The sequence below is a fragment of the Coenobita brevimanus genome, chromosome 84 (assembly GCF_032717465.1).
Source record: "Coenobita brevimanus isolate Jiangsu-jjx chromosome 84, ASM3271746v2, whole genome shotgun sequence".
NCBI classification, from domain to species: domain Eukaryota; kingdom Metazoa; phylum Arthropoda; class Malacostraca; order Decapoda; family Coenobitidae; genus Coenobita; species Coenobita brevimanus.
Window position 1 is genome coordinate 50,959,689 of NC_137037.1, and position 25,650 is coordinate 50,985,338.

General features: G+C 41.0%; 1 protein-coding gene across 1 annotated transcript; it reads left to right on the plus strand.

Annotated features, from left to right (window-relative positions):
* The first annotated feature begins 818 nt into the window (after nucleotides 1-818).
* Nucleotides 819-22,549, plus strand: Hsl (hormone-sensitive lipase). The gene is made up of 13 exons (XM_080280386.1): nucleotides 819-1,201; nucleotides 3,207-3,396; nucleotides 4,941-5,064; nucleotides 6,470-6,577; nucleotides 7,485-7,690; nucleotides 11,041-11,148; nucleotides 11,817-11,991; nucleotides 12,416-12,604; nucleotides 13,458-13,963; nucleotides 15,337-15,584; nucleotides 18,304-18,469; nucleotides 18,873-19,116; nucleotides 22,451-22,549. The coding sequence occupies exons 1-12, from the start codon at nucleotides 819-821 to the stop codon at nucleotides 19,113-19,115; spliced, it is 2,646 nt and encodes an 881-aa protein (XP_080136512.1). The 3' UTR covers nucleotide 19,116; nucleotides 22,451-22,549.
* Nucleotides 22,550-25,650: the final 3,101 nt, after the last annotated feature.

Genomic DNA, 25,650 nt, shown 5'->3' on the forward strand with positions numbered 1-25,650 from the left:
GCCTCCTCCTTCCTAGGATTGCCAATTAGTATCTCTTTCGCTAGATCTACAGATATTTACTAAGCGAAAGTTTCAACAAATCATCATCATCATCATATTCTAATCCTAAGCCTCCCCATGAGGAGCGTAGGAGCTCGGGGTCAAGCAAGTTGGGTCTGGCACATAAAATGAGAGTGACAAGCCTCACTCATCCCTGAGTGGCATTATGTGAGGAAGAAACTTCAACCATCCCTTGGAAATAAACCTCTACGGGCTCAATCCGATTGATGCGCCTTAATTACCAACTAAACCACCAGGGGCCATTATTTGGTCATATGGTTACCACCCAGCGTAGTAAATGGTGTACAGGAAACAATTTGGCTTGTCACATAGGCAGAAAAAAGAGGAAAGAGTGAAAGAAAGAAAGAAAAAAAGACAGAAGAGGGAGTGTAAAGTCACCCGCAGCCAAAAGGAAGAGGGGAAAAAAGAAGAAGAAAAGACAGACAGAAGAGGAAGGAAGAGAGGAAAAGGCAAACACCCAAAGCAGCACTACATCCAGTGACCGAATGGTGAGCACCCCCTCCGAGCGCTATACATCTCGGCACAGAACTGGAGATATCATTTAGATTTTTCCAATGTTTTAATCATATTTTAGGACTACTGTACTCTTTCTAGTAGTTTTTTGACGATGTGTCTATTTAACAACGCTCTAGCGGTTTCTGAGAGCAGGTTTAGCAACTTTAGCGGTATTTGAAGCTTTGGATGGCAACTCTTGATCTCGCCCTGCTGCGGTGTGACAGTGTGTCTGACTTTGACACTCCTTTAGTTTGTAAACAATCATGGCGGGCGTTGCTAGTGCAGAAGACCGTAGCACAAAATCCATGGCTGGTGGAGGAACAGACCCCAGCCATTCTGTGCTGCCCACGGTGCTGCATATGATAGATAATAATACCCTACACTTCAAAAACGATGACTCTGAATATGGACAGCGTCTGCACAGTGGTTTTGTTGTGCTGGGGGAGAACATGGACAAAGTCACCGCCCTCTCCGATGTGGTCAGAAAGGAGGCACATCGCTTTGACTTTAATGAGGAAACGCCTGGGAATGGCTTCAGGAGTTTCAATAATATCGTGGATCAGTCTATATTGTGTGTGTTTGATCTCTGTAAGCAGATTTGTACCAACAGAGATTCATTGCTCTTCAGGAAAGGCCATTTTGTCAGGTTAGTGGAAATAGCCTTTTATATTGTTTTTGTCAGTTCCTTCTTGGTCTCTTATGACTAGGATGGATCGAATTTGGGGACATTTTAGAAGTATTTCACCATTTTTTTACAATAAACAGGTTCATAACACCTATTGTTATCACCATGTTTTTGTGTTGTTAATTTTGATTTGACTGTAGGTTATACCCAGTAGAGTTTGACTGCTGCCTAAGCTAAGGGAAACATATACGGTAAACAAGCAGTGTTGTATATATGACTAGGAAACTGTATAAAAACAGCCCTTACAAACAGATTATAAATTTAATTTTGAAACAGTCATATTTTCTTGTGGGCAAGACTGAGCATAAGTTATTATCTTTAACATCAAAATTCCTTTGAAGTAGGAGAGACGGCTAGGAAGATGGGACTGGCTGCCTGATTCTGTGGGAGTAACAAGGATTGCTCTGGTTTCCATGTTTTAGCAATATCCATGCTCAGTCTTCAGCCAGTCACTGTGCAGGATGATCATGATGTAGCAACTGGCTGCCCACCAGGATGTGCTGCCTTGCATAAGTTACAGTAGTAATAGTACCCATATAATGTAAGACACTGTACAGTACCCGGTACTGGTATTAGCATAATTAGGGTAAAATCTAGGTGGGAGTAGCTGGCAGTCTGACTGATGCAGTGCTCATGTATCCCAGGATAGTAAGTGCATAACCCACCACAGGCTCAGAGACCTGTGATGACAAGATGAGTGCTGTGGCCTAGTGCTTCATAATGTCTGCTGTCAGCTTTACCTTAGTCAGCTGTTGTAAGAATAGATAAAAAAGTATGCGTTGTGCAGCCTCAGGAAAAAATAGAATAAATCTGGGATAGCTTTAGTGTTTTTGACTGCAGTAGATGTCAGGTACCAGAAAGGTTAACTTTGTAAGGGGTGGCTACAGACATATCACCTCCATCTCACCCTGTCTTATGCCAGTATTCCCTCCCTTTAACTCACACCACCCTCATTCATACTCTGGTTCCATATTTACGATTGGGTCACATTCCAGTAAACTGATCTTAAGCGGAATTTATCGTGTCGAAAATGCATTTAGTACACCAAACCAGCCCAACATCATAGCCTAGCCAGACTTTCTAAGCTTACCTTAAATGTGCTTAGAACACTTACATTAGCCTACAGTTGGGCAAAATCATTAATACAAAGCCCATTTTATAATAAAGTGTTGAATACCTTATGTAATTTATTGAATATTTTACTGAAAGTACACCATCATAAAGTCGAAAAATCATAAGTCGACCAATCGTAAAATGGTGACCGCCCGTAGCTACCTCTCAACTCTGTCCCTCAACCTCATTATTGGTCTCCCCCTCCATGTCACTAACATACACCCTTTCAGTGTCTGTCATTTTGCATTCACTCCACATGACCAGATCATCACAGGGTACTCAGACACTTCTCCAAACACTACTGCACTGTTGTTCTCAAGGGAAATGGAGGCATATCACAGTCTTTCCTGCACTTTGCTTAGGTGAGACACTGTCTAATGCAAGGGAACATCATTTAACTGCTTGGGACAGTTGCTTGCTTGCAGTTGGTGGGTGTGCTCAGCCAGACAGACAGCAGTTACCCAACAACAATGGCTTGTTTGCTTTATATATGTATTTTGTGTTGTAATTTCCTCTTGCACAGGAAAGTGGAAACATGGGGTCAGATGCATGCTTCCATAGTTGCTCAGGACTATACAGTATTGTTGATGTGTTGCAGCCTTGCTTTGAGGATGGCCAGCTCCTTGCCAGCACCACATAATCTGCAGATGAGCTTTACCTTCAGGCTGTTGTTCTCCAGCTCATATCATTGCCATTCATATACCTCTCCACTGCATCCTTGGTCTCCCTACCCCTTCTCCCTCTCTCCCCCAACACCTCACTAACATGAGTTTGCATGTGAATTTCTCTTTCCCTGTTCTCTTTACATGACCACGTCATACTGTAACACTATATTTTAATGTTCCTTACCCAGGGAAGTGGAGGCATGGGGACAAACACTTGCTTCCCTAGTGGTTCTGCTGGACTACAGTGTTGATGTGTTGTTGCCGCGCTGTGAGGATGGTCAGCTCCTTGCTGGCACCACATCATCCCCAGACGAACTCATGGCCATGCTCAACTCAGTGCCACAGTATTCATTTTATGGCCGCTGTGTGGGATTCCATGTGAGTAGGAGAGAGAGAGAGAGAGAGAGAATATAAAAGAATGCAAAAGAATGCAAACAGACCTATTTATCCTTCTGAGTCTGTTGTAGGGTAGGTTATTACTACAGTGGGATTTCCCAGTGTGCAAGATCTCAATATGCAAAACACCTACAGTCATGTGAACTCAGCTCAGGAAAAAATAAACTTCTTAATATGCGAAACGTGATTCTAAAATGCGAATCCGTCGTCTGACAGCAAGAGAAAAACGATATTCCTGCACAAAATGGTAGTATCCAAAGCCACCACCAGATAGCTGATAAGTTCCCACCCTTTCCCTCCCTCACAACATCTCAAGTCAAATTACAAGGCTCATTCTGTGTCTGCCCGTGCCACGCTCACATATTGTGGTGTGTTTATCATTGTACAAGACCCGCACTTGCTCACCTGTTATATCATGGCCCCACTGTGTCGTTCCAAGAATAAGAGGATCACTTTGGAGCTGAAAATGAAGGTTATAGAGTTGAATAAGCAAGGTAGAAGAAATTCAAACATTGGATGTCTTAGGTGAATTGACAGTGAGGAACATTCTCAAGAACAAGGAGCAGATTTTATGAACCATCAAGACTTATGGAGGGCAGCAAGTGGACGGGTGCTTTAAGGTTGCCAGTCCCACAGTTATACAGATAGAGCACTACATAGCACACACTACATTCACAGGTCTGTTATCTTTCTTTGAGCAAAGGTCTTTCTTAAAATGATAGTCAGTAATGGGGAAGTACCAGTACTGACAATGATAGGGTGAGATGTCGACCATGTACATTTATTTCCATTGATTCAGTGGTTGCTAATAGTCCTATGTGAAATTTCCAATATGTTTTGCATTTTGTTGACCATATTCTCACATATTGGGAGACCTCACTTTAATGTAACTGTAAGTTAAGGATAAGGATAGAAAACAAGAGAGAGGGAGGGAGAGAGAATGTGGGAGTATGGGAGGGGAATTAAATGTTGGCATCATTGCAGTTTTGGTCAGTTGACAGAGAGAGAGAGAGGCTGTGGTCATCCAAGAATATCATGGATAGGTATGGTGACTGAGGGTGTGAGAAAGCAAGGTATGGAAGTTAATGAGCTAGGGAACTAACAAGGGATTGAACAGGATGAATGAGTTTTATACAGAGGAGTGCATTACAAGGGTTTGGCATCCCTTTTTTCTTTGACAGTTAATGAATTGACTCTTTCTGATAGGTAATATTAAGTGCATATGTGTGGAGTCAGTATTCCAGGGGCATGAATGGTTAGTGACTCAGTATGTGACCCATTTCACTGGGCATGCTGTTGATTCGGTCTCCCTGTGTCTTGTTTATCTTATTACCTGTACTTTGCTATCAGGGCCTTACCTCACCCCATCCTAAGGTGAGAAAAGAGGATGGGATGATTATGGTGATGATGAATTAAGATTGGGATGGTAGTGGCAGTGATGATTATGAATTAGGGTTTTGATAATAATGATGATGGTAATGGTAATGATGATTCCAAGCACTGTACTTTATGTGTTTCTATTTCAGTATTATCCAAGTCTTCGGAAAACACTCAAGTATTTGAATATTTGCCTAAGTGCATACAGCGAAGTGTATTATGCAGATGGCAGTAACAGCTTCATGCAACGAACAAAAAATACAGTAATGACAAGTAAGCAACATACTGTAATGTTGTATTGGTCCTTTACCCTAAATTGGCCTGATTTTTTCCTTATATATTTCATTTAATGAAATGGCAGACTAAGACTGTGCTGTGGTTTTGTGTCTTTTCCAGCAAGCATTGTATTGCATAATATAGTTCTTTCACTATAGCTTAGCCCAGATTTATGTTTTCTTGCAGCATATTTTGTATACTTCAGTGGCAAAATAAAACAGTGTTAAGGATCTGTATCCTTTCTGGTAAGCAGCATATGATGTAGTTTTTTCACCTTAGCATGGCCCAGATGTATGTCCTCTTCCAATGTATTTCACAGAGCTCAGTGGTAGAATCAAACAGTGCTATGGCTTTTCATCTCCAAAGTTCTTCTTCATGACAAACATCATAGATAATATAAAATACTGTATGTTGTTACAGCTGAACATTCAAGATGGAGAAATGGCATATTTATCCCAAGTTAAAGTGAAAAGATTAAATCATACTCTGAACTTAATTGTTCTGTGTTGCACAAAATGTATAATACAGTATTCACTCACTCGATGTCGTGCTGCTCTCGGGTGAATACCCTTTCCTCTCTTCCTTCCTTCCTTCCTTCTTTCTTTCCTCTTCTGTCTTTCATTCCTTCATTCATTCCTCTTCCTTCTGTCTATGGGTGGCTCTGCATTGAGTGATAAGCCAAATGGTTTCCTGTACATCAGGAAACTATTTAATACACTGGATGGTAACCATGTAGCCAAAGAATGGCACCTGGTGGTTTAGTAGGTAATTTAAGGTGCTCTGAACTCCAGTTGTACTGAGCCTGTGGGGGTTTATATCCAAGGGATGGTTGGGGTTTATTGCTCATGTAATGCCACTCATGGATGAGTGAGGCTGGTCACTCTCATCTTAAATGTCAGGACCAACTGGCCTAACCCCGGGCTTCTGTGCTCCTCTTGGGGCAACACAGGATTAGATGATGAATGAATGAACGAATGTACTTTGCTTGAAAACACAGACGTGATTGTTGTATATTTTGTGCATTCTCTTATTTAGATCCAACCTAACCCATTTTTGGGGGAGTGGAATGTCAAAAAATGTGTGTGGATGATCATGCCTGTAAAATAGAATTAGGAGTCTAGAGGTCTGCATTCGAGTGAATGAGTGTGTGACCCATTTCACGGGGCCTGCTACTGATGAATTCTCTCTTTCATGTTTTAGCTTTCTTTATTTTCTGAACCCTACCTCACTCCATCCTTAGGTGGGGAAAAAGAGATCAGGATGATGATGAATTAGGGCTGTGATATTAATGATAATGATGGTGATGGTGATGGTGTTGACATTAATAATTGTTGATGGTGTTGATGACAGCACTGGGATGATAATGGTGCTACTACTGATGAATGCAATTTGGTATCATCAGGCAGCAAATATGTAGTTGATGCTGAACTTCGGTCCAGAAGAATTGTTGATGTGGTGCAGTATTCCTCAGTGGACTTCATCAAGACATTCTGGTCCGTGGCAGAAACAGGTATGGTATAGTACGGTAATGACTTGTTAACTTTTTTTGGGGGGAGGGGGTATGAAGTGTGTATGTGTGGACATTTTTGCCTTTGATGTGGGGTCAGGATCGTGATGGCTTGAATGTTGAATGTTGAGTGAATTGGAGCGTGATCCATTCTTCTGGGCAGATCTGGTTAGTGTTTGTTTCTGTAAAGTTTTTATTATTATTGTTATACATGCCCAGGGCCCCAACCAAATGGGCAGATTCACATGGCCATGTGCAATGTGAGAGGTGTGAATGAGGAGAGTAAGAGGATGGAGGTGGTGCATGTGTTCAAGAGCACAAGATCTGCTGTGATGGCATTGCGTGAAGCTAAGATGAAAGGGTGTGAAGTGGAGAAGTGGGTGAGTGTAAACACAGCCCTCCCTTTATACAGTTTTCTCTTACCCTGGTACTATTTCTGAACATGTCTAGAATGCTATGTAAGGCATTGCTTTATTATTTAGTGTTGGACACAGATTGAGTCCTGGAATGCTGATCAGCATCCTGGACATGAATCCAACTGTTAGTAAACCCTTGATATTGAATTCTAGATCTACTACATCAAGAAGTTATTGCCTGTTTATATCTGTAGTTGTGGATCCACTGACATGAGCTGTCTGTCCTGGTACCTCTGTCTACTGGCATTTGGTACCCTGAAACCAACTGATGTTTGTAATTCCTAGATCTGCCAACAATTGATATCCTTAGATCAACTGAAGACTTGGTTCCACTAGATCTATTGACAACAGAAGGTGATCGGACTAAGCCTGGTGGTAATGCAGGGTGTGGTGGTTTGGTGTAAACAATAACAGGTAGCTCATCAGTAGTATGGAGGTCTTTTTACCAGATAAATTAAGATCCTTAATAAATACAACTCTTTCTACTCCCTTAGATCTACTGACTCGGCTGCCAGGGGTTGTTGGACCAAGCCTGGCGGTGGTACAGGCCATGGTGGTTGGGTGTGAGGAACAGCAGATACAGCGTCAGGATGGCACAGCCACTGTTGTCATCCCGCCGCCACACTCACACATTGAACCCCGACCCATCAGCTGCTACCTCCTTTCGGCACAACTACGTGAAGGCATGGTAGGCTTGAAGGTAGGCTAGGCTGGGGTAGGTTTACTTAACAGTTTTTTTAGTTGGAATGCAGCTTAATGCCTCATCAGACACTATTTGATGAAAAATTTGAGTTGGTATCCAGCATAAGGTGTCACAGACACTATTTACTGAAAAATTTGAGTTGTCATCCAGCATAAAGCTTTAACAGTCACTGTTTACTGAAAATTTTTAGTTTTTGGCATGCAGCATAGTGCCTCATTGGACAGTTTACTTTATTCTGATGCCATGTTGAACCACACTCCATCACCACCTACCTCCTCTTAGCCCAGCTACATGAAGGCATACTAGGCTTAAAGGTAGGCTAGGGTGGGGTAGGTTGCTTAAATTACTCACAGGCAAACAATCAAAATCCAAGCAGAGACTTTCATAGTTTTACAGACATTATTACACATTGTAAATGTCTTTTAGCTTAACAATTTCCAGCAAATATTATGAAGTAATTAGCTGGTTTTGGCAGTTGCTTTAGCTTCCAGTCCATGAAAAACATCAACTGTACCATAGTAAACCCTAGTACTGCATGGGGATTCCTTTAGAGGATGCATAGCATCATAGACATCAAGTGTACCATGGGAAACTCCAGTACTGCATGGGGATTCCTTAAGAGGATGCATACCATCATTTTTGTGTGTATGTATGTATAACAGCATGGGTGTGTAATCAGTTTGCCTGAATAGTTGTTTTTGCTTATACAAAATTTTTGCTCATGCTCATTACTAAAGCTGGGACTGCACCAAGGTCTGGATTTACAAACTTACTTATGACCTGTTCCTTCTTATAACCATTTTTGTTTGTGCAGGAAGGACAAGGAAAAGAGAGTGCTGAGGATTTATGTGTCTCTTGATCCTCCTCCAAAAACAGATTTTGGTTACTAGAGTAAATTGTTGTAGGTTTGTAGTTATGTTTGTTATGGCAGGAAGGAAAAGGAAAGGGGAATACAGACCCTTCCCAGTGTCTGTAGTTCATTAATTTTTACTAAGATATTTTTGTCCTTCTTCAGCTTATTTATTTATTGTTTGGGTGTCTGCCCTTTCCTCTCATCCATCCTTCCATTTCTCTCTTTCTTTCCTTCATTCTTTCCACTTTCTGCTCGCTACAGGTGACTTTACACTCCCTTTTCTGTCTTTCTTTCCTTCATTCTTTCCCCTTCCTTCTGCCAATGGGTGACTGTACACTGAGCAACAAGCCAAATGGTTTCCTGTACACCAGGAAACCATTTACTATGCTGGGTGGTAACCATATAACCAAATTATGGCACCTGGTGGTTTAGTGAGTAATGAAGGTGCTTCAATCAGATTGAGCCTGTGTATTTTTTTATCCAAGGGGTTGTGGGGTTTATTGCTCACATAATGCCACCCAGGGATGAGTAAGGTTGGTCACTCATCTTAAATGTCAGGATCAACTTGCCTAACCCCAGGCTCTTTCGCTTCTTGTGGGGCAACATAGGGTTGGATGATGGATGGATGGATATTGTTGCTCATTAAGGTAATAGTACAGCTCAGCGTCCTTCCCACAGAACTTCTTTGTGACTAGCACCACATTCCATTATTTGTTTATTATTACAGCTTAGTATTTAAGCTGGAGAGATAGCAGTGTTGCACCTAATTGAAATTAACCAAGTACTATAGTTTTTCCTTCAAAATCAAATTTGAAATAAAACAGTGAAGCTGTTGTAATTATGTGCAAGAATCCTACCCCATATTACCGGAATGAAATCCAGTGGAATTAGCCTGCTAGATCAAGAAGCTTATCTTGGATTTTTTCAATAAGTCATTCTTGTCAGTTATCTGCCCCAGTCTTCCGATCCTAAAGCTGGAGCCTGTTCAGATTTCATCAGAATCATTGTGCCTTAACTTGGCCCTGATATGTCTTTTTGCAGCTTATTTCATGTAGCTTGGTGGCAGAAAAGACAATGCATTGGCTTTGTATCCTGTCAGTATCACTTTTTCATGAACACCTTTATATTCTAGTGTTGAGGTAGACTGTGAAATAATGCTGATTTCATGTGTGCAGTGTGTCGTGGAGAGCATGTATAGATTGTCAGGGTTGAAAAGATTGATCTTGCTGGTGAGTCCCTTGAGTGTGTAGAAGAATTTTGTTATTTGGGGGACATGTTGTGTGCTGGAGGTGGGGCTGGAGCTAGCTCTGTGGCTAGGGTAAGTAGTGGATGGAGGTAGCTCAGGGAACTGTTTCCTGTTGTCTCTCCTTACATTGAGAGGGCTGTCCTTCTGTGCTAAGGGATCTTTTATGTGCCATATGTTAGAAGTGTAATACTGTATGGTAGTGAGACCTGGGCTTGAAAGAGGATGTTTGTAGACTCAAAAGTATAGAAATGACAGTGATTAGATGGATGTGTAATGCATCCTTGATTTAGAGGCCTGGGGGACTAGGGTTGCGACTGGGAGTTGAGAGGATGGGTAGGACTGGAATGTATTAGTGCTGTGAAGAGGAGGGGCAGATTGAGATGGTTTAGGCATGTTGAGAAGATGGAGGATAACAATTGAATACTAAATCCAAGAAGTGTGAATGTCGGGAGTACGATTGTGAGAGACGGACCAAAAAAAAAACAAGGACCCAGTCGTAGAATGTAACCTCATGGATAATGGACTGAATAGGGAGGCTGCCAGAGATCAAGCAGCATGGAGAACTGCCATTAGGTAACCAAGGCTGATGCATGCAAACATGTTGGAGCCTTTCTGAACGATATGATATGATACGATTTATTCGTGCTGGACAATTTCATTTTGCTTAGGATGGACATTAACCCATGGATTGTGCAATTACCTTTGTTATCCCAGCCCATGGTGTGCAAAAAATGAAGATAAAAAGTTTTTTTTTTTTTTTTTTTAGTTTTTTTTTTATCATAAACTTGAGGCATCATCTGGTGGGGAAAAAAAAAAAATCTTTCTCTCTCCGTCTTTGCGTAGGGCCATGGTTAAGTTTACTGAGGGGAGTAGTGAAAAATGAAACAGTTTTTTTTTTATCGGCTTTTGTTTATTATAAACCTGAAGTTAAACATCCAGGGCATCATCTGGTGAAAAAGAAAATCTCTCTCTCTCTCTCTCTCTCCATCTTTGCGTAGCGCCATGCGTAAGTTTGCGTAGGCGTGGAGTAGTTACTGGTGATGCATGGCCAGCGCAGCCTGAGTTGTGGTTCGCAGCGCAACACTACCCAGCCTGAGCTGTGGCTTGCAATCCATGGGTTAAAACCTTAATGTATCTCTTTAGTACCAGAAACCTTAACAAAGTTGAGTAAAAGCATCTCGTAGCAGCAGGAATATTCTGATAATTATGTTGCCTGGACAGAAAAGGTTAATTTGACTCTTTGAACAGCCAGGTGAACGAGACAACAAGAGCCCACCAGTGTTGCCGCCGTCTGACTCCCTCATCATCCACTGTCATGGTGGTGGATTTGTAACCCAGTCCACCAAGGCACAGGAGGTATGTGTTAAGGCATTAGGGCCATATTGTAAGTGGTATGGAAGGCTTTCCCTTAGTGGTTTATCTTCCATCTTACACATTTTGTACTGTATGTTTTGTATATCTGCTAAGGGCCTTATTCCAAATAGCATAGGAGTCTTTGTAGCACCTCTTTCAAGTTGAGTTATTTTGAATATTTCACCTTAACATTCTCATGTATCTTTATTTATATCTTTTTAATATAAGCCTACAGAGCAGTTGCATTCTTACTTAATTTACCTAAACATAGATTAGTCCAAGGCCTATATTTTGACTGGCATAGGAGGCTTCATAACATCTTTTTCGTGGCTTTTTTTTTTTTATTGTTTAGGAAAATGTTAATTGAAATAGCACTTAATCCTGTACTTATTAGAGATATCCTATCACTGAATATCATAATGCAGTTCGAGATAGTGTCATTTTTACAGAAATTGTATTGCAGTATTTGTCGTTTCGTAGCTGCTTCTTATAAAGTGAATGAATAAGTATGTGGCCTGTTTCAAGGGATATGCTGTTCTTTAGTTCTCTCTCTCTCTCTCTCTCTCTCTCTCTCTCTTTCCTTCTCCTCCTCTTTCTGGACCCTAGCTCACTCAATCCATCGGTGAGAGAAGGAGGTCAAGATGATTCTGATGGTGTACGTCAATTTATAGGTGTTCTTGCGTGAGTGGGCGGTGAGTGTAGGTGTTCCGATCCTGTCCGTTGACTACTCCCTGGCCCCAGAGGCACCATACCCCCGGCCACTGGAAGAAGTACTAACTGTGTACTGCTGGGCACTCAACCACATGCCCTTACTTGGATCCACTGGTGCTAAGATCATTCTCACTGGTGTGTTATGTTACATTTTATTCAAGTCAGATATCATTGACTATGCCATATCACATTTACTGTAACCTGACAAACATCCCTAGCCTTTTTTAGCTTAGTTAATGTCAATGTGTAGTCAAAGTGAAAGTTTAATTTGTATAGTAACCAAAGAGACTCATTCCTACTTTTAACCACATGGACCACATCCCTTACTGATAATGAAGGCATAGGCCTATTGTACTAGTAAGCCCTGTTGTAGGTATTAGTGCTGTGATCATATTCTAAAGAATTGGTGACTGATAAATGACCTTAATGATGATGCATATCATAAAGAATCAGATACTTAATAAATAGTTTGCTGTTAGTGATGTCCATCCAAGTTGAATGGATGCCATTGTCTGTGTTGCTTTATCTATACTTTACATTAACACACAAATTGCCCCAGGGGACAGTGCTGGTGGTAACCTTATTGCTGGACTGACTGTGAAGTGTTTGGAGTTGGGCATACGACCAGCAGACGGTCTGTTCTTTGCTTACACTCCCTTTGCGTTTGAACTCATACCATCACCAGCAAGGCTGCTGGCTGTCATGGATCCCCTGTTGCCCCTTGGATTTGCTCTTAGATGCCTCAAAGGTGATTATTATGTCTACTGTTGATACAATTTCATTGGTGAGTGAGTGGCTCATTTCACTAATCGTGCCAGCCAAATTGTAGAACTTCACCCTCTTGGCCACCATATGAGACTCATGGAAGATCAGTGTGAAATTTGTAATAAGTATGAACATTCTGTTTGACACTGGCCACCATTTTATTATCATCATCATCATCCAGTCCCAAATTCGCCTTAAAAACAGGAATGTAGGGGTGTGGAGTTAGGCAACTCAGTCTGATCATATGGTTACCAGCCTTGTACACTTGAGTGGCATTATGCAAGCAAGAAGCTTGAACTACCCCTCAGACCTTAGCCCACTAGGTCACCAGGCATCATTTGATCATATGGTTTCCACCAAGCCTAGTAAATAGCTTTATGGATTACAAGATACTGTTAGTCTTGTCATTCAGTGTAGCGTCACTGGAGAGAGAGAGAGAGAGAGAGAACACTATATTGAGTGGATGATGGGCACCCCCAACTACCACAGCCATTTTATCAGTAATAAGAAAATTACCTTAACCAATTAGAGACCATTCTTAAGAGAAGGTGTGAAGGACTGGACAAGTTGGCTGGCATGGATGATAGTTCTCAACTTTTACTGTAGTTCTGAATGATAGTTTATTTCACATGTTGCATAAACTTCTTGCATTAATAGGTGCTGTTGCCACTGTAATAGCAGGCATGCACCTAACTGAGAAGTGACTGGAGAACATTTTCAAATGGTTCATCCACTTTCAAAACATGAGGATTGGAAAGGGTAAATAAACTTTTTTGCTTGAGTGTGGTTATACTGGTGGAGTTTAATATATCATTCAATATTTCACTCATCTACAGCATATGCAGGTGTGCCAAGCCGTGAACCATCTCGTGTGACTACACCAGGAGATACTGCAGTTCCCACCCCTAGCTCACAGGCATCACGTGTGTCCACAGAGGCATCAGAATTCACAGACGACACTTCCCACACCTCAGTGAAAGGCAGGGTTGGAATGTCAGAGGCCTCAGAACTCACAGACGACACCTCCTCCCAGCAGGTATCTATGAAGGCACGAACTGGCGTCTCAGAGAGCGATACGGAGTCCTTTGTTGAGGTGTCTGCAAGTGACGTCAAGGAGGCAGAGGAGGCCATGGTTAAAAGTCCCTCATTCCTCTCTGAGCCAGGATCTGACACCCTCACCACGGTGTCACTTACATCTGACACATCCAAGCTTGAAGACTCAGGCACTAGGAATAGCAGTAGGTCTGAGAAGAGGAAGCCTGAGGAGAAGGAAGAGCGGTCTCGAAGATATGTGGCTGAGTTCCTGGAGAAGTATGTGCTTGACTCACGCACAGACAAACAGGTACAGTGCTGAAATTTCTGATAGATTTTTATGTTTGTGAGATGGATCAGGATTCTGGGATAGTTCTTTACTCATATTTTTTCTTGCTGTCTAGACCGTACCTCACTCCATCCCTAGATAGAAAAAAGAGTTCAGGATTTCATGATGATGAAGATGACTTGCCCACCAACAAGTAATTTCTCTTTATTTTTGTTTAACAATGCACAAAGAAACAAATAATTTCTCTGGATTTTTTTCTTCGTAAATCTTGACTCACGGGGAAACAGATACTTTTTCAGATGCAGTACAGTATTTCTCTGCCAGACCTGAAGTTTTGATTTTGATAAGATGTTTTATTAATTCATTACCAGACGGGCACAGTCTGTCCGTATTTTCTTTTGAAATGAGGCTTTTATAGGTTACGTGTTATTGTTCCTGGATTACCACTGCTACTAGGCATTTTTAATTTTATATATAACTTTACCTCTGAAAGCTATAAATGAGGATTTAGAATGTGTAAATATTCCTCTGATGTCGACCTAGAACTGGCTATATTTAAAATTCCTGACACACATTTGTTAATTTGAATGCTGGTTGTCAAGCGCAAGTGAGGTTAAGTTGGATTAAGTTTGGTTAAATCATTAGGTTTCCCATAGCTTTGACACGGGATATGCTGACGCATACAGTCGGAGCAATGGTTGGTAAACAACGTGGCCAGTCGAAGAGATCGTAGGTAAACATTGCTGCAGGTGACCTGGCCGCTTCCATAACTACCCCAAAATAGGTATACTTTGTCTTTATCCAATCATTTTTTACTGCCACAATTCAGCAATTAACTGTTTTGCATATGTATCAGAGTTACTTATCTCGAGGTCGTGAGTTTGTTATAATAATTGCCGTGCCCATTTGGTAAAGAATTACCAATATTTTTTTAACCTGAGTTTTTAGTATTATTTCCTTAGACTTTTACAGGGAAGTACTTAATTGTTATACAGTATTAGGATTGAGTTATATATTCTTAAGTATCAGTCCCTTTATGGTTGCATTGATACCAGATGCTTTAATTCCAAAACAGTTGAGTTGCAGGTTTTAACGTATGGTGACAGGGATGATGTGCTCCAGTTTTATGAAAAAAGAGAGGATAGTGAACCAGAGAAGGAGGTGGATATCTTTGAAACTTTGTAACACTCAGGCTATTGTGATTTGTTTTTCATTTTGCACTATAACATTGTCTTTTATTTTATTTATGTTGTTTTGATAACAGTTTTTTTATACTATACATCAGTAACATACAAGAGGATATTGAGGTGGAATATGCAGAATAAATTCCTAAGGAAGAGATGTCACGAAGCCATTCAGTACATGAACCTCGGGTACCTCCCCCCCCCCCCCAGGGTCGGCGTGTCCCAATCCTACGGACAGGGAGTGAGGACAGCGAACCAGAAGACGAAACAGTTCTCTTTGAGGCACAAAACAGTGGCAGTGGCATCACGGCCAAACTGGGACGAGCTAAGGATGCTGTGGTGAGTGGTATCTCTGCTGGACTCACATCATTTGGATTGAAGAAGAAGGAAAGCATTTCATCTCCAACATCCCCAGTCAAGCCTTGCCCTCCAGAACCAGCATCCACAGCATTCAAGAGGTAAAGTTATTACAGCCAGGTTCTCATTTTACATTTGTCTGATATGTGATATGTCAGTAGAACGATGAACTAAAAATTATACCCAGTTTTGTGATAACGATGGCAAAATACTGTTTGCTCATTTTATAGTTGGGGTGGCTTCATACAACAGTCTTTTGTGTACACAGTGCCTCCCCCACAAGCTGACAGTCAGATGTTTGAGCCAAGATGACTGCCCAGTGTTTACATTCACTGTGATCATCTTCCTGTTCCATTTTTGTGTGTGCAAGGTCACTGAAGCACCATTGCTATCAGCAAATAGCAGTACAAGTGCGTAACAAATAGTGTAATTGCAGTGTGTGATTTTAAGTGAAGTGATAACTTTTTTGAGTGAAATACCGAAACTTGTGACTTGGAAACCATGTCTGGCAAGGATGCCGCCCCTAGCAGAAAGCATTATGTTACTGAGGATGCTGAGGGTAAGCCTAAAAGGTCAAGGTTTTTGAGATTTTATATTATATGGTCCTTATCCCCTTCCCAATCCGTAATCGAACTCACGTTATATCAACCGTGGTGTATGATAAATCATTATACAATGAGTTTTTACATTACCTCACCCCATCACATACTGAGGCATGACTGTATATCATTTTTATTTCAGGTAATAGTTGAGCAAGACTACTACCAGTTTGATCCCTGCTTGTGGTAATTAGTGACTTAAAGTAATGGGAGTGAAGAAATTCGTGGATTAAATAATATGTTAGAATGTAAACTGTTAAATGTTTTATACTGTATAGATGATGGCATTGTTTAACCCATTTAATATGAAGACAGTTTCTTTTCATTGTATGTAGTATTTTCAAGTTTCAGATCATAGAATGTGAGTTATGAAAGACCAACTGGATTAGGTGTATAGAAAGTTGTGTTAGCCCTTTCAGCGTGGTGACATTTTTATTTTATTCCGGATGCTGCCAAAGCATTTTCATCACTTACAAATCTGCATGAATCTGAGGTGGGAAGAGGAATGGCAGACCTAGAAGAAAGCAGATAGATATGGTAAATGAGCATGTGAGAAAGAGAGGTATAGGAGCTAACAAGGCTAGGGAACTGACAAGTGATCAAACTGGTTGGATGAATTTTGTGTGGTGTAATGTTTGACCAGGGTTTGGCACTCCTTTTTAATTTGATAGGTGCAGAATATGTTTTGACCTGCCAGGTGCAGTCAAGATTCCGGGGGCTTGAATGGTGAATAAATGGGTGTGTGGCTCTTTTACTTGGGCAAACTTTGGTAGGTATCTGTGTGTGTGTGTGTGTGTGTGTGTGTGTGTGTGTGTGTGTGTGTGTGTGTGTGTGTGTGTGTTTTTATCCTACCCTACCCCACTTTGGGGTGGGAAAGGTCTGGTTGAGGATGATGATTAATTAACCACCTCACCCTAGCCGTAGGTTTGAAATAGATGTGGGGGTGATGGATGGGTGAATGGATAGAATACCCAAATTTTTTTACAGTACATTTTATTACCAAGGCACTCTTATGTTGGGTCCATTTGAATATCCTATAATTTTATGGACTGTTAATAAGGGGGGAGGGGGTGCTCACCATCCACTTACTTGATGTAGTGCTGCTTTCAGGTGTCTGACCTTTCCTCTCCGCCTTGCATCCTCTTCTGTTTTTCTTTACTTAATTTTTTCCTCGTCCTTCTGCCTACAGGTGACTTGACACTCCCTCTTCTGTCTTTCTTTCCATCATTCGTTCCTCTTCCTTCTGTCTATGGGTGACTTTACACTGAGTGACAAGTCAGATCGATTCCTGTACACCAGGATACCATTTACTACTGTATGTTGAGTGGTAACCATATAACCAGATTATGGCGCCTGGGTTTAGTGGGTGATTATGGCGCTCCAGTCGGATTGAGCCAGTGAAGGTTTACATCCAAGGGATGGTTGGGATTTATTGCTCGTGTAATGCCACTCAGGGATGAGTGAGGCTGGTCACTCTCATCTTAAGTGTCAGGACGAACTTCTCTAGCCCTGGACTGCTACACTCCTCATGGGGCAACATAGGATTGGTTGATGGATGGATGGAACAATGAATCCCTCAGCTTAGTAGCAGCTTGGTCTGGTGATTGCTAGATTCTGAGCATTATAGATTTTGTAATTACTGTCATTCATTCCTGCACATTAATATAATACTTCTGTTCAACTTCAGTACATCATATGTTGTCCATCCATCCATCCATCATTCAGTCCTACGTTGCCCAATGAGGAGCATAGGAGCCCGGGGCTAGGCAAATTGGTCCTGACATTTAAGATGAGAGTGACCAGCCTCACTCATCCCTGAATGGCATAATGTGAGCAATAACCCCCAAAAACCATCCCTTTGATATAAACCTTCCCCAGCTCAATCCAACTGGAGTGCCGCAATTACCCACTAAACCACCAGGCACCATAATTTGATTATATGGTTACCACCCAGCAAAGTAAATGGTTTCCTTGTGTACAGGAAACCATTCGGCTTGTCACTCAGTGTAGAGTCACCCACAGGCAGAAGGAACAGGAAGGTATGTTTGAATTTTCCTTCCACATGATGCATTGTAATGTCATTCAAATTATCCATATGTTGTCTGTAAATTTTCCATCCACATGATGAAATATAGTGTCATTCATATCATCCATTTGTTGTATGTTTGATTTTCCATCCACAGGATTAATCCTTGCCAATATTATATCCATTCACCTTAAGACCATCTCTGGGTGAGATCCTGCGAGGGAATCCCGGATCACGGAGAAGCAGCCGATGTAGCCTAATGGAGGAATTCAGTGGTGTGGAGATCATCAAGGACCACTACCTCAGTCCCCTCACAGCACCATGCGACATTCTGGCTAAATTCCCTCCTTCAGCCATTGTGGTGAGTTATAGCTTTTTTGTTTTCACCAGATGGAAGTGGGCTACTCTCATAACTTTAATACAGCCTCTGTCTTGTCAGAGCACACCACATTTTGGCAAAGTTCCCTCCTTCAGTTATTGTGGTGAGTTAAATTTATTTCCATTGAGAGAGAGAGAGAGAGAGAGAGAGAGAAAGAGACTGTACTGTATTGTCTGTTCGTCTCTTCGTGCAGATAGTAAAGTGTGACTTTTGTGTGGACAGCGATGTAACAGTGGCCAAAACACTGTGAGATTTAGATCAGGGTGTAATCATGGATATGCTGGAGAAAATTCCATATGTATTCTCAGCCTTTCTGTAGTGAGACAGACTGAGAGCTTATTGTATTGTTTAGCATAGAAATACAAACAATTTCTTATGTTTGCAGACAGTGGAGTATGATTTCTGCCTGGATGATGATGTAACAATGGCCAAGACCCTCCGAAATTTAGGCGTTCCCGTAACCATCGATGTGTTGGAGAAGCTGCCACATGGGTTCCTGAGTTTATCCATGGTGTCCCAGCATTGCCATGTGGGTTGCAGGAAGGCCATCACCAGGATCAGGCAGCTGTGTGGACTGCCTGATGTTGACACTGCTGCACCACCGTTAGGTGTCCCAGCTAAGAGCTAAGGTACTATACATGATGGTACAGTCATAATGTTACTATTCCAGATGTTGAAACTGCTCCCTCAGTCAGTGTCCCATCTAAGAGCTAAGTTACTCTAACGAATGTTATAGTACTTTGCCTGATGTTGACTGCTCTCTCATTCAGTGTCCCATCTAAACAAAAAAAGGAAAAAAAAGAAAAGAAAAAGAAAGTGGAATAGGTACCAAATTAGCCTGTGATTCCAGGTGATGCCCTATTTTGTGTATTCTAGACATCTTATCACCATTCTCAGCATTGTAGACTTTTTTAAGATTTCCCTTCCTGTAGATGGGGGCCAGGTCCTATGAATAGTTCAGTTGGGGGATGGAGGCTGGTTGAGGTAAGAGCCTAGTAATAATCCTGTACAAGGCTGCAGTATCATCAGGAGAAGATTGTACTACCCAGAGGATGCTACGCTCATTCTACTTTGGTTAGCTAGATGTTGGTGCTGATTTCCCATTTAGTGTACCATCTAATACAGTACTTAAATTATCTGGCCTCTACAGTATCATGAAGACTTGTATTTTCTTCAGTTTCTTCTACTTTTCCTTTTTTCTGCTGAACATCTTTTAGTTTGACACCATTTCTTTTTTTCTTCACCAATTCGCTTCAGACCTAGTAAAATTATTCCTTGGACAGATACTCCTGGATGCCTTTTTTTTTTTGTTATGTTGTCATCATCATCCGGATCTCATTTCCCACCCTAGGGCAGGATGAGGAGTAGCGATGTCCAGACACCCCAAATTTGTCCACTCCAATGGGCAACACTTCCATTCTCTCATCATTCAAGCCCCCAGAATCCTGTCTCTATCTGATGTACCAGAAACGTTCACCACATTCTGTAGCTTCTCATAAATGTATCCGATATAGTCATTCCGGATGCTGTCACGTGAAAAAGGGGTGCCAAATCCCTGATCATGCGCTTCTCACAATATTCATCCAGCACGCTCGATCTCTTGTCAGTTACCTAGCCTCACTGACTTCCATAGCTCTCTTCCTCACACACTTCTCCACCATATCCCTCCACCTTCTCCTTGGCCTGCCTCACCTCCTCCCACCTTTTAATTCATTCAGATATACCTTTTTCACCACTCTGTTGTTATCCATTCTCTCCACGTGACCATACCATCTTAGTGCACTCGCTTCAATTCTGGTGTCCACAGACTTCCTCACTCCACATCTTTCATGAACCATATTATTTCATATCCTATCCACTCTCTGTACTCCACATACATTCCTCAGCAGTCCCATCTCCACTGCTCTCACTCTTGACTTCATTTTCATGCCACACCATAGTCTCACATCCATATGCTAAAGTTTGCACTAACATTCCTTCATGTAAGCCATGTGCAGCTGCAACACTCAAGCCTATGTTTCTTATCAAGGCCTTCATAGCACCAGCCACTTTTCTTCCTTGTGTCACTGCTTTCCACTTCTGTTGTGCCTTTTCCTGTCTTTTCTATGACTGCACCCAGGTATTTGAACTCTCTCACCAATTCCAGTCTCTCTTCATTCACTGTAACATTGCACTGTCACCTTCTCTCTCAGTAACCATCACTTTACTGTTTTCTACATTTACTCTCAAGACATGACACTCACAGACATCTGCAAAACTCTGCATTAGTCTACCAAGTTCTTGTCCGGTATTTGCAAGTAGTGCATCATCATCAGCATACAACAAATTTGAGATATTCCATCCTTCACCATTCATAACTAATGCCATCCCTCTCATCATTATGGTACTTGTGTTTTTACTTCTCTCATCCCCCCATCCATATATATATGTATTGAACAGCCATGGGGGCATCACACAACCTTGTCACACGCCCACACCGATCATGAACGATTCCCTTAGATGCCCATTAACCCTTACACATGCTTCACTACCATCATAAAAACTCTTGACAGCATCTAGCAGCTTACCATCTACACTGTACATTCACAAAACTATCTATAATTCTTCTCTGTCTGCATTGTCATATGGTTTTTCCAGATCCATGAATGCCATAAACACCTTATAGTCCTTCTCACATGCCTTCTCCACTACCTATCTCACTACAAATATTTGATCCACACATCCTCTGCCACTCCTAAAGCCACCCTGTTTTCTATGTAGGGCTTTTAAAGGGTATTATGGTGTGAAAGATTAAACCATAGAAGCTAACAAATTTGGGGATCCTGTGTTCTTGTGTGTTCATTAATCATCATGACAGTTTGCATAGAAGTATGTTAAGAGCACTCTAGCTCTGTGGAGACCATCCTCTATTCCCTTGGTAATGCTGTCAAACTTCAGTTCTTTATTTTTGCTATATCATACACGATTTTAATTTAGCTAGGGAAGGTGGAACCAGGATTCTGGGGGCTTGAATGGTGAATGAATGGAAGTGTGTCTCCAGTTGGTCAAACTTTGGTTAGTATCCCATTCTATCAAGTTTATATCTGGTTTTCTGGACCCTGCCACACCCCACCTTATAAAGGAGGTCTGGATGATGATGTTGATGATATGGATCTTGAAGTGGCTACTGAATGCTGTAACAAGCACCTCTGTTCAGAAAGTCCCCTGAGCTGAATTAAAATATGTGAAAACAGTAGAAATAATATAAGGATGTTGCCTGGATTCAGAGGGTTCAGGGAGCAAAGTTAATGTTGTCCTTTCACCTTAACATAGCGTATCTTATTCCATGTAACTTAATGGCAGAAAAAGACAAATCTACAGTAAACCCTCAATATGATGAACCCCAGTATTGCGAATGTTGGATATAACGAATGGCCAAATCGTGACCTAACTTTCCCCCGATTTTGCGAACAAAGGTCACTAAATGAGGGGACAGCTCAGGAATCAGCCCATGGTGACAACAGCATCCCTTCCTGGCACAATAAGTATGCTTCAACAGCATCCCTTCCTAGCGCAGGAAGTGTACTGTAACAGTACAGCATTATTCTATATTCTTATTTTAGGTATTGTATTCATATGTACAACTTCATACAATAATGTATTTACATGTATAACTTTATAAACCATTGAATTCTTCATGTAAAATTTCATAGAGTTAGTTTAGGTTACGTTTGAGCACGTAGGACTGAACGACTACCCTTATATAGCAAACTGAGTTCGGTAATCCTTTGGAAATACTGACCCCTTGTATATAGCGAACTTTCGGATATAGCAACCCACTCCTTTCCCCAATTAGTTTGTTATATCGAGGGTTTACTGTACTGATATATAGCCTCTCAATAGCACTTCTGCCTGGCTAGCACCATTTTGTAGTATTTATCTAGTGTTTATCTTTTGTCACTTTTTTTTTTTTTTTTTTCCTAGACTCCACCTCACCCTACCATGGGATGAGAAAGGAGATCTGGTTGATGATGATGATGATGATGATACAGCTCAGCATTCAGGATGGAGAGCTGGCAGTTGTAGGCCAAATTGAAGTAAAAAGAGTATAGTAACATATGCAGCAGTGTGATGATGTACTTTTAATTTATGGATATGTGATTGTAGACATAATCTTTTTCTGATGCTCCTCACCTGCTCTTGACACGTTATTGTTGTTCTCATTGTCGTATTGCTTTCGAGAATTCATAACCCCCTCTTCCATAGCAATTTATTCTGCTCATTATGTCTCAACATCATCTATATTATGTATATTATTGATGCAAAATGTGGTGATGTTGAAGGGATATTAATAGCATATGGGACATTAAAAAATAATTTGCTAAGAAGGAAGTGCTGGGAAGCCTCCTTTGCCACTATAATACAGGCTTCTTTTATTATATATACAATATTTCTGCAGCTCAGTGTTTTATGTAAATGTTCATAGAATTTATATTGTTCAATAGATATATCAGCCATGTGGTAGTAATACTATAATGTGTGATAAATATAGAGTTTATGTTGTTTATATTAATGCATATTTGCAGTGCATGTGTTCCTGTCTAGTATAGGGTGGTCCATCAGTAGAGCTCTGCTGGACATCCACTTAGCAGTGTCTTATGTGTTGCAAGGACAGCTCAATATGCTAGTGAATAAATGTTGCAGGATATAATTTGATAACACTGACTGAGCTGTCCCCTAACACACAGGGAAGTACCCAGAGGAGAGGAAAATCAGCATTATATATAGGTCACCCTGTATATCAATGTAAAGCCAGGTGCTGGAGAGAGATGTCTTCATACAGTGACACCAGCATAAATGGGCTGCTCCACTGCCTGGTTTTTCAGGTGTTCTTCACATCCCTGCCTGAAAGTAGGATTTTGGACTGCAGAACAGTTTCAGGCAGCAGTCCACTGGGGTTCACATTCATTTGAACATGGGGCTGGAACAACAACAGCAGTGTAAGGCTTTGTCCAGTGTTAAATTTGTTGCTTCAGTGTGATAGTATGCTGCCAAAGGACTGTTGTAGTTTAATCAGAAAAGTACTGTAGTTTACCATGGCTTGGATGAAACTTAACGATCCCATCAATTCTGAGTTTTGTATATACAGGGTGGTCCATGCACAGTGTCCCATGAAATGTGTGCTAGATTTAAGGTTATTCTTGGACTGATTTTGAGTAGTAAATGCTATATCCACATGGATCAGCTCTCTGCTGTAATAGAGCTAGAGTTACTGATATCCACATGGATCAGTTCTCTGCAGTAATAGAGCCAGAGTTACTGATATCCACATGGATTAGTTCTCTGCTGTAATAGAGCTAGAGTTACTGATATCCACATGGATCAGTTCTCTGCAGTAATAGAGCCAGAGTTACTGATATCCACATGGATTAGTTCTCTGCTGTAATAGAGCTAGAGTTACTGATATCCTTATGGGCAAAGTTGGTTTCTCTGGTAATTCACTCGTGTAGGCATTAGTAATTGTAGCTGTGGTGTGGTTGAGAATTGGACCCAGGTTGATTGAGTACTTATTATTCAAAATCAACTCAAGAATAACCTGAAATTTGGCACAGTTTTTTCAGGACATTTATTTGTCTACCCTGCATCATTTTCTACCTTCCAAAACCCTTGTAATTCTTGACATAGCATTACATAAAATAGAAATGATGCCGTCTTTGTGTTAAAAAATCCCTGTATTGCAGTTGGCCATGATACACACAGAACTTGGTGCAGGTATGTTTAATATTTTTGTGAACTGTACAGAGGTAGTTGAGAATGTGATTTATTCTGAGTGGCTGTGGAGATTTTGGAACGCCGCTTGCTTTACAGTTTATTTTGCACTTCCCACCTTAACATCTTCATGTTATTGATGCAAACTGTGCTGATATTAAAATGATACAAATAACATGCAATATAATCAGCAACATTATATCTCAGTATCGTCTTGTATGTTCCAGATGCAAACTACAGTAGACCCTTGTTCTGTGCGGGTTTTATTTGCAGAAAACACATTTTATATGGCACTGTCAGCCTTTACCGCAGCCCATTTTCCACTGTGACCAACACGTTTTCCATGGCAGAATAACTGACTGACGTTCAAGTCTTTCTTACTGGCATTCAAAATACCTGTCTCTAAAAATCTGGGGTATGATCTGGGGGGACTTTGAGCTCTAGGCTCAGCTGTAGTTAAAATTCCACTTATTCAGAGTTAAAATTCCACCTATTGGGCCGCTTTTTACCATTATGGCCGTGTTCATTCGCCATTTCTGAAGCCAAATGATGAGTGGTATGTTTTCATGCATGTGCTTGGTGGGGTTTGTACATTTTTCAAGTGGACCACAAGGAGGACTTTGGGAAAATTTTTTGAATTTTCCTACACACATTAGCCAAAACACAGTGGGTCGAAAGGAGTGATTTATTTGATTAATTTTGCGTGGTGACTATTTTCATTATACATTGACAGAAAAACAAGGGTCTGCTGTTTGTCATTAATAAAATTATACAAATCACACACAAAGTATTATTGAGATGTCATATGCAAAGTTAATTGGTACGAAAGTGGTGCTACAAAGTTTCTCATTTTTCCTAGAATACAGCACAATATGTGTTCCATTTTAGAAGTTAGTTCCATTTCCATAGTGTGTTTTGCACACCTTTTGGACTTTGTAATCACAAAGCATATGCTCAGTACAGTATTATGTCACGTTTAGTACAAATGTCACTTACTAAGTTGACGGTGTTAATTCCTGCTATCTGATTACTTTTTAAAAAACTAATTCTTGCTGCTATGAGACAGTTATTTTCAGCATAAGAATAATTGCAGTCACTAAAGTGGGTAATGAAGGCCATATGAGGTGCTCTGTGGAGTAACTTTGAATGTGACAAACTTGATAGAGAAAGTGGAGGTTGGACAAAAAATTTTTTTTTTCTTTACTCGTGGTGTCCTCAAAATTCCTCTGTGGAGCAGTGTTATAGACATAATCTGAGGTATTCTGTGGGGGTACTGTGAAGGTGCCATGTGTCCAGAATTCCGTATTCTGTCCACTGTTTTCTCAATTTCAATTTTGGCACATTCAGATTTGCTCCACCGATCTCATATCTTACCCCTCCTGTTCGAAAAGTCCATCCAAAGGTGAATACTGTAT

What these genes read in the sequence shown, in the direction of transcription:
- Hsl (XM_080280386.1), top strand. Translation starts at nt 819, where the DNA reads ATGGCGGGCGTTGCTAGTGCAGAAGACCGTAGCACAAAATCCATGGCT. An exon ending in AGGAAAGGCCATTTTGTCAG is followed by an intron (nt 1,202 to 3,206) that starts GTTAGTGGAAAT and finishes TTCCTTACCCAG; the next exon opens with GGAAGTGGAGGCATGGGGAC. An exon ending in GCATCCACAGCATTCAAGAG is followed by an intron (nt 15,585 to 18,303) that starts GTAAAGTTATTA and finishes ATTCACCTTAAG; the next exon opens with ACCATCTCTGGGTGAGATCC.